Genomic DNA, 25,617 nt, shown 5'->3' with positions numbered 1-25,617 from the left:
AGTGAACGTGAAAAGTTCAGTCATGTTTTATTGAAACTCCATAATAAAGGCAAGCCATTGTCATGTTTTACCGAGAGTAAGAACTAATAAGCAATTCTTCAAGAGCTAGTAGGTGGCTGTTTTTATCTGTGCTACTAATCTACTATAAGAACACCAAATCTCACTTTGGCCTCTAGAGAATCCAATCACTGCAACTCCCCCACAGGTGCTTCATTTAGCCACAAGAAGTGAATGAAGTCGTATAGTTTCGCACTCACGCTAACCTGCAAAACATTCTAAATTTGTCAAACCCCATATGATAAAAAATGGTGAAAGAAATACCAATGAGACTGAAATGAATTGATAGTACTTTGTAAGGCGTCGGATTAAGTCTTCTCATGTGATCGGGACGCATTTTCTCGAGTTGTTTAATGCATCGATCCCTTATGTCCTTCAGAGCTGGTAAACATTCTGCTGCTTTACCTTCAGTAGAAAGGTTAAGGATTTAAGATAGTCATTAACTTGATGCTCGAAGAATGAAATTTCAGGGGGCGAGATACGGTTTTCACCTGATTTTCCAGTCCAATAGCACTTGAGGAGCTCCTCTACTTGCTGTGGCACGACGTATGCTCTTTTTGATTCGTTAAATGGGTGACGACATAGAATTCTTTCACCCACCTGCAGGTTTCCCATGAAAAGAAATGAAACTATTCAATTTTTGTCATAAATAGTCACTGTATGCTCAATACATCTATCTAAATATATTATAATACAGGATGATGATTATGCTCCCAATCACCAAAACTATTCCCAACAAATTCCTTGTATCTGTGATAAATACATTGCATTTTTGTGTTGTGGCTAGCGTATTTTGTGGATTACAAGGAGATGAAGTAAAAAAGTAAAATATATATATATATAAATCAAAACTGTCCTTTATTCACTCAATCCAATGGAATGGTATGAAAATTTGTCCAATTATGTACTTAAAAGTGTAAAATTAAACATTAACTCGATTTTGAGTTATGAAAAACGTGTTTCAAAATGATTTTGGCACTCAGTATCATTAGCTTCCTCTGTCCATTGACGTCAATCAAAATTGGTCCAACTATGTACTTTATATTAAAATACTTCTCAACGAGGACCTAGCAGAAATATTAAAATACCTAATGGATTTGAAAAATAAGTACAAAGGATGTAAAACTGAAGTCCTATGAACTTTAACAATCCGCTAAACTTGGTTTAAGAGATTCATAGATGAGGGGAGAAATATAAAAAAGCCAAATTGACCATAATATATTTGTTAAAACATCCCTAAGAAGGAAAATTGAATCTTATCATCGTGTATGTTTATGTCGATTGATATCATCCTTACACAAGGATGAGGAATTGAGAAACTTGAAAGAACTATTATGAACGCAGTTTAGATTAAAAGGTCTACGAAATATAAATATTTTCTTAGAATGGCAAGATCCTGTAATGGCATAAATGTCATTTAAAGGAAATGCATTCTGAAACTTCTAAACAAATAAGGGATGCTGGAAATAAATCCGATTTATACAACTACTTATACCAAAATAAACTTTAGCGGGACTAATTGTTGTGGACAAAAACAAATACCAATTATTAGTTAGAAGACTAGTCCACCTATCTCACACCAAATTTGCTATTAGCAAACCACGCCAGTTCATGAATAATTCAAAGGAAAAGCATTTCCTGCCAGTTTACCACAATATTAAAATATCCGAAAGTAAATCAAAAGAATGCTTAATTTCTAACTAACAAATAGAATAGAATATGGGAATTGAGAGATTTTTACTTCGCAAATATGTCAGGTAAGTACTTGACCAGAGACCAAATTTGGATGTTGTATCTATGTCTAGGGAAACAATCATCATGGGTTGACCTGGTAACTAAAAGGTTTGAGTTTGATATATGATTAAGAGGTAATGAGTTCAATCCATAGTGACCACCTACCTAGGATTTTAAATATCCTACAAGTTCCTTGACACTCAAATGTTGTAGAGTCAGACAGGTTGTCCCATGAGATTAGCTGAAGTGTGCATAAGCTGGCCCGAACACTCATGGATATAAAAGAAATCTATGTCAAGGGAAACTTGGAGCATATTTGAAAACCACATTAAAAACAACACTTTATTATGTAATTTATTTATTCTATAACGTAGAGAATGAGTTTCCTAAAAAAGTTATTTAGAACAAAAACAATACCCAAAAAAGAACAGAGGTTTGTTGCAATCCAATTTCAGATATTTTCTTCAATGTTTTCCCAATTAATTGTTCAGTTATAGTTATTCATTATTCTTTTATGTATAACTTAATCTCAATATGTTATATTTTAAAAATTGATATGCATTAGAAATAAATGAAAGCACAATGAAAGAAAAAAAGAAGCCTACCAAATATTTTTTAAATTATAAACATATAAAATAGTCTTACAATATTAGTCTGCAAAACAATTTAATAAACATCACTGTGACAACATCCAAGACATAGAAAAGTAAGAAAGCAAATAATTATTACTATCATTACTATATTAAAAGGTAGGATCGTCCTACCAATACTAATACAAGTTAATGACTTACCTTAGGAGGCGGTTCATTCTCTCCTGACATTATGTCTACTAGAGGATAGCCTTCCTTCCCATATAATCTAAAACTACGCTTTTTGCATGGAATTGAGACCTAAAACAATGAAGAAATAAGTACATAAACATGAGAGTATAATATACAAACATCAACCAAATATCGTTGCTAGAATCTATTTCACGCTTCACAATTTTACAAGAGATGTAGTAACATCAGAACCTTTGAAACATCTTCAGAGAGTTTAATGCGGGGCTGGTTATTTATTTCAACTAGCTTGAAGACACATCCTAAAGCAGCCTGAGCATAACATGTAACCAAATAGGTTCCAATTCCAAATGCATCAACCTCATGACCCTGCATAGGATAAACAATTTATTAGATGCATTACAGACATTTTTTTAATGAGTTTATATTAATTTCTTTTTAAGAGACTCTATCAGAAGAATGATTCAATTCCTATTCAACCGAGGGGGGAGAGTGTTGTTTCATGTTTCAGTAAAACAGATACAAAAATTCAGTAACAGGAAAACACATCTCTAGTATCGTTATAAATTCTGAACACAGTTCCCACAAATATGAAAAAGTCAAGACAATTCGGTTAATGATTACCTGCTTGTTTAAAGCATCTAAAGTTTCCTCATTGAGATCATTACTAGCAGAAATATTTATTTTTCCAAATCCAGGCACCCCAAACTCCTTTTCAATAGCCACAAAAAATTTACGTGCCTCACATGACAAATATGCTAGATCACCAGAGTCCAACCTAATCCCTTTAGCTTGGTACCTACACTAAATAGAATTGAAACTTAGTACTCAAAGTTCAATAATCCTCAAAATCTTAACTAATACCAAATAATCTTGAAAGTTACATATAATTGTTCCATCAAACATATAATTAACCAAGGCATTTTGACTTTTCCTTCTATACAAATAAAAAAATAAGTGTACTTGGCTAACAAATGATATACCTTGTTACTAGCCCGCATAGAAAATTCTCTCTTCATCAACCAGGTTCATACCCCAGATAATTTGAAGTTAAATGTCATTGTCAAGTCAAAATATGCTTAAACCTAATTGAAAATATTTGAATGTGAAATTTAATGATCAATAGTCTTAGAGACCTGAATTTGATAATAACACTTTGGCCAATGTATGTGTGACTATATCATCTATTTACCAATTTTCAGAAACTCTCCATGAACTCAATGCTTCACGTTTCTGATTGATACTATAAACCTGAGTATTGTAAAGCTAAACTATATTATTCTAAAAACATTACAGTCATGTTTTGATTCAGTCTTCAGAAAACCCACTTTATAATCACACATAATCATAAATGTTAAGTATACTTCAGGCATACCCCAAATCACTAAGTGCCAGAGCAACTGCACAGAAGTTTGGGACTCCACTCCGTATAACCTGGCAAATAAATATGAATATTACATTGGTTATAAATGCAGGCATCAACAAGAAACCCGAACAGTATCAAATGAAGAATATCAATTACATACATTAAAATATATTCATAAGTTCTATAGTTTCACAAAATAAAATTAACATCTTTCTTTATCACTATTCACAATTACTTTTTGTGACGCTGTATTAAATAAAGGATATGAAGCGAGGAAGGGAAATATCCTGCAAACCCCAAACCACTTACGTATTCAAAAAGCTCCTCAGTTGGTATTTAAATGATAACTAATGTAAATTTTAATTAGGAGGCCACATAAAATTCCAAAGTAAATAATTAACACTTCAGTAGGATTCTAAACAATATCAATAATTGATCCATTATCTTTAGCCTATATGTAATAGGTTTAAGTATATGTTTCCAGTATTTCAAGTTTCCAAAATAACTTACAAGTTGAAGTAGGCTTATTTATTTAGGCCCAAATCATCTTCTAATCCCCCTCTATTAATTTATATACTTCCTCATATATGTATGTACGTATGCCCCTCATGTGTATGTACCTGACGGTTGTGCATTATTGATTCATTCTCAATTTTCTCTCACAAAAACTAGCTTGAGAGCTAACTTCGTGGTATTAAAGCCTTAGAATCACATTCCTTCAGCGACCTTAAATAGATTAATCGATGATCATCTCAAAATCAAGCCCCACCATCTGAAAAAAGCCATAGCCGGCAGAAGAACACCACAAGCAAAATTGAACATGCATTGGCAAAGCAAACCACTAATGGAGGCTATAGAGAAACTGAACATGATATTTCTCCCATCACATGGAACAATTTGATTGGCCTAAACTCAAAACCAATGAAGATGTTTATTTTTGAAAAGGGAAATGATGAATATATTCTTGATTGTGAGACGTAACTCTTAACTGATGACCTAGAGTTAAAAGAAGAATTACTAACATGGTCTACAAAGGAAATAAATGTAATAAATACAAGGAACTATATAACCCAAGTACGAATCTTAGTAATTCTTTAACTCACATCATAAGTATCCACAAGAGCAAGGAAGTCAGTTGGAAATGCCAAAGCATAAGAAGTGAATGCAGCCAACTCACTTTGGTTGGTCTCACCAAAAGTGCCATGTAACGAAGGCAACCACTGCAGCAAACATGCACAGAGTTGGGTATGGATTAGCAGAAGGTAAAATGGACAAAAGAAATAATTAGAGATCATATGCATGGAAAAAGCATAAATAAAATCAGAAGCCTGATGATACAATGCGGAAAACCATACGGAACTAAATTCTTTTAGTTCACTCTTTCCAGCTCATTCTTCTTCCTAATTAACTGCCATTAACTTTACCACATAGCTGTGAAAAGCCAAAACCGTTTCCTCATAATGCAGCGTAGCATCTAAATCTCCAAAATAGTAAAAATAAATAAATAAATAAATAAATAAAGGAAAATATGCTGTGAATCTCCACCCCCTCAATTTGTAGAAGATACCAGCTAAGCCTAATAAAGAAACTAACTTAGCAATCTAATTAACAAACAAATTCATTACTACTTGATAGGAACCAGAAATCAAAAGATAATTAATAAACAATAGTATTGATAGAAGTAAAATTATAGTAACCCAGGCACTTTAAGAGGTTGGGACTCTCCCACACAAACTGTTTTCAGAAAACTGTCACCCCCACTGCCTACCAGAAACTCCTTAACTCCCTCTGTTTCGATTTGTACATTAACAGAGAACAAAACTTCCAAAACATAGTGGTCAAATACCTGAATCTTGTTTAACCACATTTGAACTGCACTAAGAAAATCTTCACAGGTACGTGAACCATCACTGCTACGAAGTGACTTATCTATGATCTCATCTGGGCTCTGCAAATCATACGTGATATTATATAGCAATAAACTCAAACTGATGAATGCTTCTGATAAGGTGTTTATGTGACGAGTGAAAAGCCCAAAATATTTCAACTGAAGAGAGTTATTAATTGGTTGGTGATGATATATTATCAAGGTTCTCTTAGTCTGTTGCTACCCAATGGCCCACTTGGTTCTGTCCATCTCACTATTCTTGGCCACCCCTTTTCACCAATATAGTCTACGTCTCTTTTGTCAAATTAAAGAAGTACTATGTAACTCCTTGGGGTAGAATCCTCCTGAGTAATTTCAAATCAAATTCTATTTTATATATATGTGCATTTATATTTACATGTATATATTAATTGGTTTGGCCAAATGTTATGTCACACCCTGAGAATTTTATTCAAAACAATATATTGGACTTTTCATTTATGGAAGTATGACACAGACACTATTGATGCCTTTCGGGTCAATGTACATTTTCAATACAGATAGATACATCAGGTGAAGTAATTCAGTTTAGCTCAGTCAAGATGTGAATCAATATATTCTCATTGCTCAATTGATTTAATGAAATGGGAAAATTGATGTGCCAGCAGTATAAATAATCGCATCATGATCACATGCCAATGAAATTTAACAACATTATGCTGACAAGTAAGCATTTTGACACAGTAGAGGGCCCTTCTGCAGAACTTCTAATAGCCAAATGAAATTGAAAACAAACATTGATTTATAGTTTAAGGATTTGGAATGTTAGAAACTATGAAGCACAGATACTTCAGGTGAGGCAAAGAATCCGTATTAGACATGTATCGGATACTGATACTTCTAGATACTTCCCAGATACGTATCTGGCACGTGATTTGACGTATCTATTTCTACGCGTACTTTTTTTTTTAAAAAAAAAAGACATGCAACTCATCTAATCTTTTCCAATCTAAAAATAGGCAACCTATTTAAAAAGCTCACTACTCGAGTCCAAAACTAAAAGGAGAAATAAATAAATAACGGACCAAACCCTAGACTAGAATCATCTAATCTCCATCTTCACATCTGAGTCCCACAAAGTCCACCAAAGTATAAACCATTTGGATATCATCGACAATTCAATGAAGAAGTTCTTCGTTTATCTTCATACTTCTCCCTCTGATCTTCTTCTTCTTCTTCTTCTTTGCAATATGAGTCACTTTTCTATTGCGTTTTATTAACTATTGTACTTCAACATCTTAGACGTTGCTTTTTTTGTATTGTATTTCAATGTTTGTATTCTATTTTGTGTTATTGTTATTAACTTGTATGCTAAATTTATCTATATCCTAGATTTTTTTAAAGAAAAAGTAAATGTATCTCCAACGTATCAATATCATCGTTTTTTAGAAATATATATATTAAAAAAATATTAAAAAATGACGCATCCTTAGACGTATCCGTATCTTAGTTTTTTAGAAATTGACAAATCGTCGTATCCAATCATATCTGTATCGTGTAGCCGTATCTGTGTCTGTGCTTCATAGGTTAGAAACTTGGAACTTTTGGGCTTGTAGGCTCATTACCGGGTCCATTAGGTTTGTTTCCCCCCCTTTTTTTTTTTCCTTTTTTTAACAGAAACACTTTTCATTATGTAGGGAAAGCTATACTGAAAAAGGGAAGAGAAACAACTCCCTCAGGGAGAATCAACCTCTTATACCTCAACCACTCATCTAAATCAAGCATTTCAAATTTGTGGAGCCTGGTTTCTACGATCTTTGTTTGAGCTGCTCTCTCCGAGCACACGATTGGCTCGGCAGCAATAAGAGAACCTTTCATGAGGAAGAGAGTGACTATTTCTTTTGGAAGTCTGTTCTAATTTTAGCTTGTTCTTGATGTCTTGAGTCTAAGTTCTTCAGTAAAAAATTCTCGTAGAGGCATGTGGAAGTGTTTTTTTTTGTAATTTCCGTCGAAAGGGAAAATTCTCCCACCTTTTGTAATTTTATCTCATCAATAAGTTTCTGATTGAAAAAGAAGATATACTTTTGTTAAATTCCCTTTCCTGTATATGCCACTAGGCAGGTGTTTTGTTCAACATCCCATTCACAACTTTTTCTATAGTTTCATCACCTTTCACGAGACTGCGTTTTCATCTATTGTGTGTTTGGGCAAGTAAATGAACTTGGCTATTCTTTGCATTTCATAGCAACCACTACATTATATAACTTGGCAATGAATCTAGCAAGTGTAATTAGAGAATAACAAACCATAAATGAGCTAACAAATGCATGTGAATGTGTCCCACGAAGTGGTATGCCAAATATCCTCCCAGCTGCAACATTGCTGTATAAAAGAGAGGGAATATATTTTAGCTTATATTAAAAGTTTGAAGCTGCTGATAGAGATTGCCGATATATATACTCTTTTTTCTAGTTTCATGAGTATCTCGCCAATTTACCAGCACTTTCACTGATCTCATAGTATATATACCATCAAACTCACAGAAAATGGTAACTTTTATGTCCTCTAACTTAAGCCATTGAAGTGAAGGAATGACAGGCAGATGCATACTTTTATTTCCTCTGATATATATGATAGGCAACAATCAGAAGTAACAGATCAACTGGTGTAATCTCTTTCTCCCCTAAAAAGCTACTTTTGTTAAGAGCAAGTCAGGAATAAGTTCATAAAGAAACCATAGGTTGAAAAGAAACAAAGAAACCGTCAAAAGATTATTACTAGAAAGGACCCAAGTGCTATCTTTTAAAATAAAGAAAAATTACGGTATATATTATCCACCCAATGTTGAGTAAAATGATGTAGGGTGGTAGGCAGTATAGGTTCTTATGTTTATTGTGTTAAATTTATTTATTTTATTTATTGAATTTACAGTTATAGTTAATAGGTCAAATTGTAATTAATGAGTGGTTTATATAGCAAGTGGATCAATTATTTATTGTTCAAATATTAATTTCCATTCTATTTAATTATTCTAGAACATGAGAAGAATTTAATTTCCAAGAGAAAACACTCATATGTTCTCCCTTTAATAATTTAAGTACAATTTTGTAACTTTGGAGAGTTTGGTTCAAATTTAATTTTAAAATTTTTTTGTTACTTAGGCTTTTCCATCCAAATTAAAAATCTTCATTTTTTGATAGTGAAATATTGAAGATAGTCAAATGCGACCTTCTTTATTATGTATCAAAATGAAGACTTAAAAATAAATGATGTAGAACATCTTATGTCTTCTTGGAAACTTTCTTGTATTTTCTTCAAGCTCTTGTTTACTTCTTGAACTCTTCTTGTTTAAAGTACCTAGGCTTTTACCGTTTGGTAACTTAGTTTTAAGTTAGTAGCCAGCTGGTTTAGTTTAACTTGTTCATCCGATTATAAGGAATTTTCCAGCTAGGCCTACTTACATAAAGGCTGCTGGTTGTATTTTGGCAATTATGATCATTCTCATCTTCATAAAATTCTCTCCATTTAGTTTACATCAATAAATATATCATAACAAAAATATAAATGTTCCATTATTACTTACGAAAATATAAAATCTTTAAAAAAAAATATTGCAGAGTATGAACTAAAAAACAGTGATTTACTAGTCAGAGATAAAAGGAGAAACACTTTCATCCATTTGGTGATGTTTTGGTATAATACCAAAAGTCTGATTTTGAATGAAAATGATCTCTCTCAAATGAGGAGAGGAAAGCTTTATTTATAGAGGGGAAAACAAAATATAGCTTCTATCTTTTACAACTGAATTACAAAACTAACCGAATATAGCTTCTGTTTTTACAACTAAACACTAACAATAAAAACTTACAAACTGAAGTTTTGTTATTTACACCATATTCCACCCCCCTAAAATTCAGACTCGTCCTCTAGGTTTATCAAGAAGCTAACTGGAAATTATCAGGAACAAAGTAGGGTTTCAAATCTGCTACATTGAAAACTGGATTGATGTGAAGGTCAATCAGTAGCTCAATGCGATAAGCATTCAAACCATGTCTTTGTAGGACTTTGAAAGGCCCCATTTGTCTATCTTTCAGCTTGTTGTAAGTTCCAGCTGGGAACCTTATCTTACGTAGTGGATCATTACAAGGTCTCTTTCTTTAAAATTGACTTCTCTTCTTGACTTGTGTCTTTAGTTTCTTTGTAAGACTGTATGGTCTTCTTTAAATGGTCATGAACTTCTCGGTGCAATTCTTCTATTCTTTCAATCATACTTTCAGTTTCAAGACTAATGTCCATAGAAGGTAAATTGGCAAGATCAAATGTGAGTCTAGGAGGTTGAGTATATACTACTTCAAATGGGCATCTTCCCGTTGATCTGTTCTTCATGTTATTGAAAGCAAACTCCGTTTGAACAAGGGACAAATCCCATTGCTTTGGTAGTGAACCACTTAAGATATTTCTCAAAGTTCTATTAGTTACTTTAGTTTGGCCGTCGGTTTGTGGATGTAAAGTAGTGCTGAATTCCAAACTAGTGTCAAACTTCTTCCATAAAATACGCCAAAAATGACTTGAGAATTTCACGTCTCTATCTGAGACGATTGATTTTGGTATTCCATGAAGTTGAACTACCTCAAGAGGTTAGCAATATAGATTGCATCACTATTGATTATTTCCTTTATTGTGAAATTTTATATTGTACTTATTGTATTATATTTGTTGTATTTTATTCTTTCCTTATTTGTAATTATTTTATTCTTTCCTTATTTGTAATTGGGTATTTCTTCTATTTAAGAAACCCTTTCCTCCCAAGATTAATAAGAAAAAAAAATAATGTTTTTTTAGCATGGTATCAGAGATGGAAAATCAAAGTTGTGTCTAAAATCCAAAAAACCTAGCCGCCATAGCTAGAATCCTAGCCTATCATTGTCGAAACCCTAGCTGCTGTCTTAAATAGCACACCTTACTTCCGATCATAGGTCATCTTCTCAAGTTGGGGATTCTAATCTGGCTTGAATAAGTACAAACCGATGAGGCAAGCCATAGTTGCACGAAGCCATCACATTGTCGCTGTCTTTTGGATTTTGTTTTAAGTGTTGCAACTTCAACCCCATCTTAGGAAGAGCTTGCGTACCTCAGAAGAGTTCACGCACCTTTATTGATTCGGTGAATGGTGATTGTTCCAATGGAACCATCGGTGGAATCCTCTTAATCTCAACGGAATCGGCTAACCCCCTCTTCTTTGTTCAATATTCCTTTTCATGAGTTTGCATCGTGGAGTTCTGTTGTTTCGTGTTTGTAGAAGCCATATAAAATCAGTGTAAACTGGTTCAGTTTTGTTTCAACAGGTCTGGTCTGATTTTTTTTTCAACCGGTTTTGTTTCAAATCAGCAAATTGCAGATGTGCTCACAAAAAGATTACTGAAACAAAACTTTGATTACTGTGTCAGCAAGTTGGGCCTTATTGATAGTTACGCTCCAACTTGAGGGGAGTGTCAAAAAATAGTTTGTAACCCTAGGGGTATTTTAGTAATTGTAAGTACCCTAGGGTTTCCCACTAGTCTATTTATTTGGCCTATTCTCTTGTACTTTGTATATCAGAATTAATAATAAAAAGCAGTCTCTATCGTGGTTTTTTCTCCCTGATCTAGGGTTTTCCACATAAATCTTGTGTTTCTTTCTTCCTTTTATTTTCAACAGTTTTGAATTTTAAAACTCCTCTTAATCACTTCAATGAGTTTTTTCCTAATAATCGGCTGTCTTCTGATTTACCAATTAAATTGTTTGGGTGTACTGCTTATGTCCATACTTCTCCTCTTTCTCAAACTATGCTTGATCCTCGAGCCACTAAATGCATTTTTGTAGGCTACGTTTCTCATAAGAAAGCTTACAAATGTTTTGATCCTTTGACCCACAAGTATTTTGAGAGTATGGATGTGTCTTTTTTGGAAAATCACCCTTTTTTGGCCCAAATTTTCTTTAGGGGGAGATATCTAACCTTGAAGACAATTTTTGGGATACTTTATCTCTCTCAAACATTAGTGGTCCTGCAATTATGAGCTCTAGTCCTTCGATACCAAGTATGGAGAGTTCTTCTTCAGGGGGAGAAACACTATAAAATGACTCTACAAGTCGAAATCTTAAACTTTAGGTTTATACTAGAAGAAACTTGACTCAAAGAGTCCGAGATCAGACAATTGACTTATCACAGGACCAATCAAATACTCCGATGAATGATACTGAAGATCCAGTTATTAGACACTCTACTCCTACTTCTCCTAGTTCTTCATCTCCTTCTAATCCTTTACCTGATGTCTCTGATCTTGATATTCCAATTGCCCATAGGAAAGGTACTCGTAAATGCACCAAATATCCCATTGAAGACTATCATTCTTATCATAAATTGTTCGAATTTCATAAAGCCTTCACATCCAAAATAACCAACCTATTTCTTCCAAGGAATGTATAGAAAGCCCTAAATGATTTGAATTGGAAATTAGCAGTGATGAAAGAGTTCAATGCACTGAAAAAAAATTGCACATGGGACATAGTCGAACTACCAAAAGATAAGAAGACGGTGGGATGTAAATGGGTGTTCACTATAAAATGTAAAGCTGATGGTAGTATTGAAAGGTACAAGGCCAGATTGGTTGCCAAGGGGTTCACTCAGACCTATGGCATTGATTATCAAGAAACATTTGCTCCAGTAGCTAAAATTAATTCTATTAGAATCTAGTTGTCTGTGGCAGTTAATTTTGATTGACCTCTTTATTTGATGTGAAGAATGCTTTTCTCAATGGGGATCTTGAAGAAGAGGTTTTTATGGACTTGCCACCTGGTTTTGAGGTGAATCTCAGGATTAACAAAGTGTGCAAGTTAAAGAAATCATTATATGGGCTTAAACAATCTCCCAGAGCATGGTTTGAACGGTTTGGAAAGGCAGTCAGTCACAAGCTATGGATTCAGTCAAAGTCAAGCTGATCATACTATGTTCTATAAACATATTGGAAGTGGTAACTTGGTCGTTTTGATAGTGTATGTTGATGATATCATTCTTACAGGTAATGATGAGAGAGGACTGAATATCTTGGAGAAAAACCTTGTTAATGATTTTCAAATCAAGGACCTGGGAACCTTAAAGTATTTCCTAGGAATGGAGTTTGCCAGATTTAAAAATGGCATTCTTGTCAACCAGAGGAAGTATATTCTTGACCTAGTGAATGAGACAGGTTTACTTGGTTGCAAGATAGCAGAAACTCCTATTGAGCAAAATTTAAAATTGGTTGCTGCAACTGAAAAGGAAGTAAAAGAAAAGGAAAAGTACCAAAGGCTTGTAGGGAGACTCATATACCTCTCTCACACACGTCCTGACATTTCTTTCGCATTTAGTGTAATAAGTCAGTTCAGGCATGCTCCCGGGTCAGTTTACTTTGAAGCAGTTTATAGAATTTTGAGATATTTGAAAGGTACTCCAGGAAAAGGTATATTATTCACGAAGCATGACCACCTAAACATTGAGTTTTACATTGATGTTGATTGGGTAGGAAGCACGACTGATAGAAGATCTACTTCGGGGTATTGCTCTTTTGTTGGAGGAAATCTGGTTACTTGGCGAAGTAAAAAACAAAGTGTGGTTGCAAGAAGTAGTGTTGAAGCAGAATTTAGAGCATTAACCATGGTATTTGTGAGGGCATATGGATAAGAAGACTATTGGAAGAATTGAATTTTTCTCAAACAATGCCCATACGCATCTATTGTGATAACAAGTCAGCAATTTCCATTCCCCACAATCCAGTCCTTCATGATAGGACCAAACATATTGAAGTTGATAAACACTTCATAAAGGAAAATATTGATGCAAGAATAATATGCATTCCTTTTCTCCCGGCAGCAGAGCAAATCGCAGATGTGTTAACCAAAGGTCTTCCAATGTGGCAATTCAACAAGTTGATTGACAAGCTGGCTATGAGTGATATCTTCAAACTAGCTTGAGGGGGAGTGTTGATTATTTCCTTTATTGTGAAAATTTATATTGTACTTATTGTATTATATTTGCTGTATTTTATTCTTTCCTTATTTGTAATTATTTTATTTTCCTTATTTGTAATTGGGTATTTCTTCTATTCAAGAAATCCTTTCCTCCTAAGATTAATAAGAAAAAAAATATATTATTTTTAACATCATTTTTTTGCATGCTAGAAAATGGGCCATTTTGCCGAAATGATCCACAACCACCATGACTCCATCATATACCCTCTTTGTGTTTTGGGTAGACCAAGAACAAAATCAACAGAAAGGTCTTCCCAAATGGTTGTGGGGATCGGTAATGGAGTATATAATCTGGCATTTGTAGAAGTTCCTTTGGCTTTCTGACAAATAGCACATCTTTTGACAAAATTATTAACATCCTTTCGAAGCTGTGGCCAATAGAATCGTTTGGATACTAATTCAAACGTTTTATCTTGGCCAAAGTGCCCTACTAAACCTCCGGAGTGAGCCTCTTTTAGGAAGGCTTCTCGAAGAGAAGTGTGAGGGATACATAGTCGTTCTCCTTTGAATAGGAAGCCATTCATAATATGGAAGTCTTCAGCATTCAAATAGTGAGTACATTTGTACCAAATGTCTGCAAAATCTTTGTCATTCTCATATAGTTCTGGAAGGGAGAAAGTCGTTACTTCCGTGGCCAAAGTAGTAAGAATTACGCCTTTTCGGCTTAGGGCATCAGCCACTTTATTTTCTTTGTCCGATTGCTGTTTAATGACAAAGTCAAACCTTTGTATGAAAGAGATCCACCTTGCATGCATACGGCTTATGTTCTTCTGAGATTATAAGTATTTTAATGAGAAATGATCTGTCAATAAGAGAAACTCCTTGGAAAGTAGATAATGTTCCCACTGTTTAAGGGCTCTAACAAGAGCATACAACTCCTACTCACAGGTACTCCAAGTTTTTCTTGAGTTACTAAGCTTTCCGCTGAAGTATTCAATTGGGTGTCTTGCTGAGACAAAACACCACCAATTCCTACTCCATGAGCATCCACTACTACTTCAAATGGGGCAAACATCTGGTAGTTTCAAAACAGGGCTTGTGCTCAACTTCTTCTTAATACAATCAAAGCTGGTCTGTTGTTTTTTACCCCATATGAAGCCGCCTTTTTTCAAACAATCAGTAATCGGTGCTACAATGGAGCTGAAGTCTTTAATAAACTTCCTGTAAAATGATGCTAAGCCGAGGAAAGCTTGGATATCTTTTATTATTGATGGAGTTGTCCATTGAGTGATTGCTTCAATCTTCTTAGTTGTCCATTGAATGATTGCTTCAATCTTCTTTGGATCAACTTTGATTTGATTTTGGCCAATTAAGAAGCCAAGAAAAGCAATCTCCTTCATAAGAAAGTGGCATTTTTTGTGATTGACGTACAACTTGTCGGTTGTCAAAGCTTGAAATAAGCTACGAAGATGTTGTAAATATTCTTCAAGGTTCCTGCTATAAACTAAAATATCGTCAAAATATACTACGATAAATTTACTAAGGAAAAGATAAAGTACTTGATTCATAAGTCTCATGAAAGTGCTTGGAGCACTTGATAAGCCGAATGGCATGACAAGTCATTCAAACAAGCCTTCGTTAGTCTTAAAGGCCATTTTCCACTCATCTCCCAGCCTAATTCGTATTTGGTGGTATCCACTCTTCAAATCCACCTTTGAAAAGATTAAGGCTCCTCCAAGTTGATTGAGCAAATCACTTATTCGAGGAATTGGAAAACGATACTTCACCATGATTCGATTGATGGCTCTACTATCCATGCACATTCTCCAACAACCATCTTTTTGGGGCGTGAGTAGAGTTGGTACTGCACACGGACTTAAGCTTGGTTTAATGTGTCCTTTTGACAACAATTCTTCGATATGTTGGCGGAGAATTTCGTACTCCTTCGGACTCATCCTATAGTGAGGTAAATTCGGTAAAGTAGCTCCCAAAACTAGATCAATGTGGTGTTGTATATTTCGCAAGGGGGGCAGCCCCTCGGGTTCCTCTCTAAGAGGAAATTCATCGAACAGCTTTTATACTTCCGATGGGACTCCATCTTTTTGTGTTTCCTCGGACTTCTCGCCAACAACAAGTCCAAGGATGTCAGCCTCCCTTTCTTTCATCAATGTTTGGCCACTGATTGTAATAAACAAGTGGCTGCTGTCTTCTTTTTTCACTTTTACACCCACATCATTCTTCTTGTTTAGTAGAAGTAGTACCACTTTCTTACCCATCCATTGAAATACGTAAGTATTTTCTCTCCCCTTATGCAAGGTTTGAGTGCCAAATTGCCAAGGTCTTCCCAAAAGAATATGACATACATCCATGTCTAACACGTTGCACACTATTTGGTCTTTATAGCTACTACCGATTGAAAGAGAGATGGTGCAAATTTTACTTACTTATGCTTCGCCGCCTTTTTTCACCCAACTTACTTACTTATCTTGTAAGGGTTTGGATGAGCTTCCACCTTAAGATTTAAGACTGCCACTAGCTTTTTGGAGACAAAATTCTCACTACTTCCACAGTCTATAATGACATTGCACACTTAATTGTTGATTGTACACCTTGTTTTGAAGAGACATGCCTTTGGGGTTTAGAATCTTCTTTAGAAGCGATTAACATCCTTTGAAGAACACAAGACAATCTATCTCCATCATGTGGTTCAATAAATTCAGCCTCCTCTTCATTTTCTTCATTGTTTTCAGTCAACATTTCTTCTTCCTCCACCATGTAAGCTACTGTTTTTTGCTGAGGGCACGCATTGGATAGATGACCAGCTTGGCCGCATCGAAAACACTTGCCCAAAGAGGGCCTATGGTAAGGATTTTGAGTTTTCTTTCTTGAGAACTGCCTCCGTCTTCTTTTCCTTGGCCCCTTCTAGATTATCTCTCTTTCCCTTTGGTCAAAGGTGGAGGATTTGGTAGGTCAGATGTTTTATTTGCAGCATTCACCTTCCTACTTGTGGAGGCTTCCCATGCAGTTCTTCTTGATGAATTCTTGGAACGAATTTCATTCACTTCTTCAATTGCTTCAGCAAAGAAAATAGCCTTAGATAATAAGTGAAAAGGTTGTAGTTTTACCTTTTCTTTGATGTCCATGCGTAGGCCTCCAACAAATCTTGCAACCAAATGTTGTTCGTTCTCTATCAAGTTCGTTCTTGCTCCCAATCAATGGAATTCTTTAATATAATCAGCCACCGACCGTGCTCCTTGCCTACAATTTTGGTATTGGTTGTACAATATTTGCTCATAGTTGGGAGGAACCGTTCTTTCAACAATCTTTTCATCTTTTCCCATGAATGAATTGGTCATTTACCATTTCTCCTCCGGTTGACTTCTAGCTGGTCCCACCAAGCCGATGCACCGGTTTTCAACTTTTAAGGCAACTAGATGCACTTTTTTGTGCTCGGGAGCGTTCATGTAGGTGAAGAAGCTTTATGTATTTTTTATCCAATCAAGAAATACCTCAATGTCACACTTCCCATTGTATATTGGCAAGTCGATCTTCATTTTGTAGTCATTCGAGTTACTTCTCATTTCAAATCCCTCACCTCTTTCTCTTCTTGGCACAAAAACTCTTCTTGATCATATTCACTAAATGAGTTCTATTCTTAGTTTTCTTGATATCTTTCTTGGGCTATCTATGCATTCTTGGAGGTCTTTCTTGATGAATTTCTTGTTGAAACTGGAAATTTCTTGGTTGTCTAGCACCATGTCTACCTCTTCTTCCCCATTCTTGAATGAATAGTTGATCATTCCCCCGATTTTGAGGTGTGGCTGCCCACATTTCAACCCTTCGAGTAAGAGTTTCCATACTTTCTTGGAGACTCATTAAACTGCCATGAATTCCCTCCAAAGAGTTCTCAACGGACAGAAAGCGTCGTGTTGTAATTCTTGGAGAGAGGGTGGGGTTTCTTCCACCTCTTGTCTTGTGTACGAGCATCTCCTCCATTCGGATGGGCTACTCTTCTTTCGGCCATCAGTCCAAGGATTCTTGGAGCTCTGATACCAATTTGGTGTAATACCAAAAGTCTGATTTTGAATGAAAATGATCTCTCTCAAATGAAGAAAGGAAAGCTTAATTTATAGAGGGGAAAACAGAATATAGCTTCTATTTTTTACAACTGAATTACAAAATTAACAGAATATAGCTTCTGTTTTTACAACTGAAAACTAACAATAAAAACTTACAAAGTGAAGTTTTGCTATTTACACTATGTTTTATCTTCCAATCCATCCCCACTTCCAATTTTCTTAAAAGGAAAACTTGATGTAAATGACTATTTAATTACCGTACATATATCCTCATTGCTGGATGTTAACCTCTTTGCAAAAGGCTTCCAATTCCACTGTAGATGGTCAAAATGGATCAAAGGTTGTACTCATTTACCAACTATTCACTAACCTTTGAATTTGAATGACAATCGTAGATTGAAAGAAGGCTTCAATCTTGGGAAAGCTCACACATCTCTAAGACAGCCGGCTCACTCTTATACAAGTTACCCTCATAAACCTCCCCCCATCCTATATTTCTCTCTTCAAGATGCCTACCATGGTTGTGCGGCAAATAGAAAGACTTAATAGAAACTTTCTTAAATAATAAAGTAAAACTTTTACATCTTTGGGATTATTAATGTGAAAATGAATGAGACTTATATCTGCCTGATACCCAAGAAAATTGACTCGAGATCTGTTTCTAATTATAGATCTCTTAGTCTCATTCCCTATGCTTATAAAATTATTGCCCGTGCCTTGTCAAATCGCTTGAAAAAGCTTCTTCCTTCTACCATTTTGCCCAATCAGCTTGCTTTTGTAGCTAACAGACAGATTCTTGATGCTTCCCTGATGGCGAATGAGCTCATTGATGATTGGACCTCTCGAAAAAAACCAGGGGTTGTCTTAAAACTGGATCTTGAGAAAGCTTTTGACACAGTTGGTTAGGACTTCCTTGATTATATACTCCAGGTTAAAGGTTTTGGTTGCCGCTGGCGTAATTGGATTAGAGGATGCATTTCTAGTGCGAATTAATCGATCATCATTAATGGCTGCCCTCGTGGCAAGATTCTTCCCTCACGAGGCATAAGACAAGGAGATCCTCTCTCTCCTTTCTTATTTATCTTAGTGGTTGATTGTTTGAGCGTCTTATCGACCATAGTTCAGCATTGGGTCATATTAGTGCCCATCCTATTGGTCATTTAGATTTTACTCTAACTCATTTATAGTTTGCTGATGACACTTTGTTGTTCTCTACTACTGAGAGAACTGCATATGGAACTTGTTTGCATATTTTTTAGAGGGCTCCTTCCTCTATTATTAACTGCCTGGATAGATTGGTTCGGGATTTCTTTTGGGAGGGTTCTCGTGGTGATGGTGGTGTTCATAATGTGAATTGGATGGTTTCTCAGCGTCCAAAATTATTGGAAGATCTTGGTATTGGCAATTTTAAGCATCGGAATTTGGCTCCTCGCGAAATGGACTTAGCAGTTTTTAATTGAACATGATACTTTATGGAGGAAGCTTATTGTTGCCAAGTATTATTCTACTGATTGTGTTTGGCCCCCCTGTCAATGGAGCTTCTTCTAAATCACCATGGAGGTATATTTGTCTGTCTTCTGAGTTGATTGCTAATCAGGTTAGTCACTGCATTGGGGATGGTTCATCTACGTCTTTTGGAATGACTCTTGGCTTAGTTGTGGAGTCCTTTCTACCACTTATCCGCGGCTTTTTCGTCTTATACAACATCCTGAGGTTACAGTTGCTAATGTTTGGAACTCATCTATGGCTGCTTGGAATTTGGACTTACGTTGTAATCTTACTGAGTTAGAAATTGTTGAGTGGGCCTCATTATCCCTTCATTTGACACCAATCCGATTGCGTGCTGCCCCTGATACTTGGTTGTGGCCTCTTGATCCATCTTTGGGCTTTAATGTTAAGTCTCTTATGGTTGATTTGGAAGGTGATCTGGATTCAGACTTGACTGATCTTTATTCGGTGATTTGGAGGGATAGATATCCTAAGAAGATTAAAATCTTTCTTTGGGAACTCAGCTGGGTGCCATTAATACTGTTAATCGTTTGCAGTGTCGTATGCCTTATATGTCTCTTTCTCCATCTTGGTGTCATATGTGTCACGAGCATGCTGAATCGTCAGTTCATCTATTTTTTCACTGTTCTTTTGCTACTGGCATTTGGAACCTTCTCTTGCCTCATTTTGGCTGGCATTTCGCTTGCTTTCATGATATTTTTGATGCTTTGGCCTTGGTGTTAGTGGGACATCCTTTTGGTGGAACTAAGGTCATTTGGTTGGCTTTTATCCGTGCTTTTCTTTGGTGCTTATAGGGTGAAAGGAACAAACGACTTTTTCATGATACATGTTTTTCTTCTGTTTGGTTTTTTGAGTTAGTTTTGTCTACTACTTTTTCTTGGTGTAAATTATAGCACCCTGTCTCTCATTTCAATTTATCTTTCTTAGTCAATAATTGGCGATCTCTATTGAAATTCTTCGGGGTCTTCCTCTTATTCATATTAATAAAGTTTCTTTTACCAAAAAAAAAGTAAAACAGTATATGAGCATCTATTCCCATATAGAAGTATGTATCCTAAAGGAACAGTACTCAAAGAGAAAAAAAAAAAAAAAAAAGTAGATATGGCGCAAGATTATTGGCAGAGATGAAAGGTTACCTTGTTGCATCAAATGAAATGTTTGTTTCTATCACAAAATAATAATAATAATAATAACAATAATAATAATAATGCAAGATTATTGGTAGAGATGAAAGGTTGCCTTGTTGCATCAAATCCTCCAATATAGCAGTACTTTGAGGCGCTAATTCCACCATCTGGTCCCTAAAACCAAGTAAAAATTTCTTCTGGATGAGGATAAGCAAAATTCAGCACTTAAAAGAAAGGTAAACAATGAAAGAAATAGAAACCTGAGCTCGTCGAAGTCCAAACTCGAGAAGAATTTTAGATTTTCCAGCAACAAAACGATGTCTTGCAGCATTTGTAGCAACTAACGATGCATAATTAATAAGATTTACAAATGGAGTTTCAAGTAATTGAACTACCTGAAATAAAAAAACAAGTACAAACGTGAATTGATAAGACTATCTTGGATGAATACGAAGAAATATTTACATTCCCAGTCCAATGCTAACTATTTCGTTAGAGGAAAATTTTCTTGACACTTACAGCAACTGGCCCTTCAACCCTCACTAGAGGCACCTTTGGGAAAACAACTGACCCCTCTGAAATAGCATAGACTTCAACATCAGAACAGTCGATTCCTCTAAGATAATTGTAGAACGCGTCCTATATTTAATCAACAAAAGTCCTTCAGCATTAGAACAAGTGGTTCCTCTAGAGTCTAAAATAATTGATGCATCCTAATTATAAACAGCAAGAGTTAACTCACCAAACAAGAAGTCTTATGAAACGTCATCAAATTATCAAAATTGCATTCCAAAGTTAAAATGAAACATAACTAATGTGGTTGATATGTTAACTACCACGTGTGCGCTTTATCTAATATTAAGAAAAAACATGCAAATCAATTGAGGAATACTTTATTAAGCAAGGTGAGACCCACACCTCTTAGGTACATTGAAATGTATTTCTATTTCCGTGAATTAAAAAATGAAATATAGCATGCATTATCTTTATAATCATTAACAGTTAATGGTGCATGCCCTTGCATCGTGTCAAACAAAGGAAGTGACATGTGCCAATCTTAGTTAAGCTTTAAATTATTTAAGCAGCCGTACTTATTGAATTGAATATCTGAGTAATTTAAATACGAAGTGGTCTACCACATAAACCGAAGTAAAAGTTAGGTGTATACCATTCGCATAATCAGTAAATTGGGTTACCTCACAGGATGAAGGTAAAGACTTCTTGATAAAAGAGATTTCTTCCTCTGTGAATTTGAAATTAGCTATAAGCCTTATGCACTCTTCTAAACCAGCAAAAATTGTATATTCACCACCAAAAGGATTCTTCCGAAAATATAAATCAAACCTGGACCACAAAAATTTAACAAAAAAGGCTTCTAAATAAAAATAAGCATATTTTATCCCTCGAAGACATCTCCAATCATGACTTACAAGGGGCTGGAGAGTTCATATAACTTTTTATAGAACGAAAAAAAAAAAAATGATTTGCCCTGGTAAATCAACCATGTTGGAAAAAGCAGACTTTCATCTTCTAGATATTGTCGTAAATGTAATATCCTAGAAAAGGCCGAATTTAGTTCTAATTATTAAAAAAGAAATGTAAGATGCAGCCCATGCTTAAACAAATTAAATGCCAAGCTTAATTTCCAACCTCCAAACGTTGGATTTGTTTTTGAAGCTTAATATGTTTTTCCAGATTAACATTACAAAGACACTCCACAACTCAGAAATAACAATTTTCAAACCAACTCCTAATTCAACTGGTTAAAACATACCCTTCGTCCTTGACCAAAGAGTTAGAGATTTGAATCTCTCTAACTCCCACATGATATTGAACTATAAAAAGGGGAAAAAATCCAAACCAGACTAGTGTATCAACTACAGCATCAAGTAATAAAATAGTTTGAGCAAAAGCTCCAACAAAATTGTTTAACCTCATAACAGAAGAAGATTGAGGTTGGTAATTCAAAATAAAGATTCTGTTCATTTAGAAAAGTGGAATCAAAGTGATTGATTAACCATAATAGTTGTGCATAGACACTTCCACTTCAAAATTCAGAAATAACACTTTTTTCTTTTGATATTCCAAGAGTGTCTGTACTAGTTTATACACATCTTAACTATTCTCAAGGAACGACTATCTACTCTACTACATTTAGTAGCCAAAGAAACTTGTGGGATATTAAATCTTAGGTAGATGGCTATCAGGGGTTAAACTCATTCCCTCTAAACCTTTTATTATTTCCATGGCCCTTACTGACTGGTAGACTAAACCTTGGTAGTTAGAAATGACAATTCGCAACCCAGATTAATGTATTACCTACAAGCGATCAGGTGTTTCTTCACAAAGACATGACACCAAAAGAGCTAATTATGATCGCATTTGAGGAAAAATTTAAGCAATCACATGAAGATAACCAGATTTTTAAGAAACGGGGATTAAACACAGAACTTACTCAAAAGTCAAAACTACCGGAATGCAAAAAAATCTAGGCCAAACGTTGAAGGCCATAGAAAGTTGGTGGATGAGTGAGTCCTTCAATAGATTTTCATTGAGAAGGAATGAAATAGGTCGAAGGGCATAGAAGCCAAAAGAGAAACATAGGTTTCACCAGATACTGGATTGTTTTTTTGCAATTCATGCAACGCCACCAAGTCATAATCCTAAACCTCACGATTTTATCTTTAAACACTAATATTCTTAATATACAGGAAACAAAGAAAAAATTCAAACAGTAATAACCTCCTCCCCCGACTCAATTTCACAACTTCCCAACTCTATAGCAAGCAATTTGAAAACCAAACACGACAGCCGAAGTAATGAACAAACCAAATAGAAAAAGAAGAATTAAGATAAATATCGTGCGGTCACTAGTGAGATTGAATACCAACAGATTCCAATTAAAAAACACGAATTAATTAATAAAAGAGGTATTTCCATTATCGGCAACAGAAAGGCATTCTGTAAAGAGAGTAAGAGAAGAAAGAACTTACACAGCTCGCTCGTTATGCTTGCCGGCTTTCCAATAAGCATAAGCCATGGTGAACTGATAAAGATCGGTTAGCAAAGGAGTAACCATGGGGTTGGTAGGGCCGTGTATGAGCCGACTGAAACAATCGGCATTTCTAGGCCCGTTCGCTTTCTCCATAACGAAAAAGAAGAAAACCTCGAGAATTGCAGAGAATGAATTGAAGTCTGTGAAGAAATAACTACATAGCAAACCTCAGAAATCAAATTCGCGGGAAGTATTGAGCATGAAGGAAGGCGGAAACAACCCGGATATCGGAAGTCGATCGTACATCACACGATAGAGAGAGAGAGAAGGAGACCGTTAAAGACGACGAAAAAGAAGAGAGTAACTGACCACCAAGTCAAAGTTGAGAGCTTTTCTTGTAGAGCGTGTTTGGCCGAGGAGTTTGGAAATAGGAGATATGATCTTCACTCCTTATTTGACTCTATAAATTAGTAGACTTTCAACCATGTGACAAATTTTACAATTTAAATCACCACTAATAATCTATTTATCCTTTCACATTTTACTTCGATCAAAGAAGAAGAATTTATACCCTAAATTTTTAATTATGTTAATTAAAATTTTAAAACTAATAATGGTTAAAGTTATTACACTTGTATAATAACTTTTAGTTTTGTAGTTATTAGATCATTTAATTTTAAAATGTACAAAGTTCCTCTTTGATAACAAATTTGATTTTAGTTTTTTTATTTTTAAAATTTATATTAGTTTTCTCCCAATTTTTTTCTATAGTTTTATCTAATTCTTAATCTAATTAAACACGTTATTAAAACTTTTTTTTTTTTTTGGAGTTTTCAACAAACTTAAAGAACTTGAATTGATTGAAAATATTTTTAGAAACTAGATGAAAAAAAAACTCATAGGTAAAAGTTGTATGTATGCTTTTAATTTAAGAAAAAAAAATAGTAATCAAACAAGGTCAGATCCACATATAGATTATAAATGTTTCCAAAGGACTGAATAGCAAGCTTCCTTAAGACTTGATCATCATAAATTTGGTAACAATTGTCTAATTATATATGTAGGAGTCGTTTAGAAATAGTGATTTTGAAAAAATTGATTTATAAAAAATGACTTATATACGATTATTTTAATGTTTGATTGTACACTTTTAAAATGACTTTTCTATACTCCAACGCAATTTTCAATGATTTATAGACATATTTGAGATGTACTTTTAAAATACATATTTTAAGCTATAAAATTAGTTTGGTAAAAATGTTATAAATCATATTAATATTTGGTTTCATATTTGCATTAAACGTATATTTAAATTATTCGTGTTTTTTTTTAAAGGTACTCTTAAAATTGTTAAATTACTGGGAAAAAAAAATACATTTGAGCTTAACAAAATGAAGGGTGGCGGACAAAAAAAATATACAAAGAGAAATAAATATTTAAGAGAAAAAGAATAGAGAGCTACAAAAAATTTTCAGAGAAAAATGTTAGAAATAGAGGAAAAATTTAAAGAGAGAAACAAAATTGTACTATTAGATAATTTCTAGAAATTTATTAAATATAATAGTACAACTTCATGGGTTTTTTTCCAGTCAAATTAAAATTTTGATTTCTATAGTTTTGGGAAAGTTCAAATTTATAGAATATTTACTTTTACCGGTTTAGGTAGTAAAAATGGGATAAATATTGTACCTTCAAAAAATATTTTACAAATTATATTCACACCTATTTATAATTAAAAATAATTTTATTTGCACCTTTTGCTTTTTTTGTTTTTTTTTTTTAAATATTTTTTATCTTTCTTTTCCAATTTTATATTCTCGACAAACACGATAATATTAACAGAATTTTGTATCTTTTTTCTTCTAAATAAATAATTTATTTTAAACTTTTGGTTTTATCTTTTCCCTTTTGGTTTTTTGTTTCTTCCCAATTTTAGACCCTTTCACGAACAGAATAACGAAGAATTTTTTTAGTATTAGTAATTAATTTTGAACTTGTTCATACCTTTCATAGAAATTATACACATCATTTCATATAAGGAATAAAATACAAGTTATTTTTCATTTTTTTCTTTTTGCCCCAAATTTCATTTTCAAAATGTAAAAAAAATAAAAATAC

The 25,617-nt window shown here is 34.4% G+C and overlaps 1 protein-coding gene across 2 annotated transcripts; it reads right to left on the bottom strand.

Annotated features, from left to right (window-relative positions):
- Positions 1-23,973, bottom strand: LOC120088368 (nicotinate phosphoribosyltransferase 2-like). 2 transcript variants are annotated; one of them, XR_016524026.1, is made up of 15 exons: positions 23,498-23,942; positions 21,701-21,848; positions 21,024-21,143; positions 20,765-20,899; positions 20,617-20,678; positions 8,110-8,185; positions 5,783-5,884; positions 5,040-5,156; positions 3,946-4,004; positions 3,195-3,369; positions 2,805-2,939; positions 1,957-2,681; positions 549-657; positions 350-462; positions 1-263 (listed from the first exon to the last, which is right to left on the bottom strand). XR_016524026.1 is itself a non-coding variant. In XM_039045598.2 (15 exons), the coding sequence occupies exons 1-15, from the start codon at positions 23,650-23,652 to the stop codon at positions 186-188; spliced, it is 1,683 nt and encodes a 560-aa protein (XP_038901526.1). In that variant the 5' UTR covers positions 23,653-23,973; the 3' UTR covers positions 1-185. The 2 variants fall into 2 exon arrangements, 1 of the variants encoding a protein (XP_038901526.1); XM_039045598.2 differs by having other exon boundaries at positions 2,583-2,681; positions 23,498-23,973.
- Positions 23,974-25,617: the final 1,644 nt, after the last annotated feature.

Source organism: Benincasa hispida, chromosome 10 (assembly GCF_027475165.1).
Source record: "Benincasa hispida cultivar pf3 chromosome 10, pf3_genome.v1.1, whole genome shotgun sequence".
NCBI classification, from domain to species: domain Eukaryota; kingdom Viridiplantae; phylum Streptophyta; class Magnoliopsida; order Cucurbitales; family Cucurbitaceae; genus Benincasa; species Benincasa hispida.
Note: the sequence above shows the minus strand (reverse complement) of the source record. Positions and strands in the feature narration are given on the sequence as shown.

What these genes read in the sequence shown, in the direction of transcription:
- LOC120088368 (XM_039045598.2), bottom strand. Translation starts at nt 23,652, where the DNA reads ATGGAGAAAGCGAACGGGCCTAGAAATGCCGATTGTTTCAGTCGGCTC. An exon ending in GGAGGATTTGATGCAACAAG is followed by an intron (nt 8,186 to 20,616) that starts GCAACCTTTCAT and finishes TCTTTTATACAG; the next exon opens with CAATGTTGCAGCTGGGAGGA. An exon ending in TCTCTGAAGATGTTTCAAAG is followed by an intron (nt 2,682 to 2,804) that starts GTTCTGATGTTA and finishes TCATTGTTTTAG; the next exon opens with GTCTCAATTCCATGCAAAAA.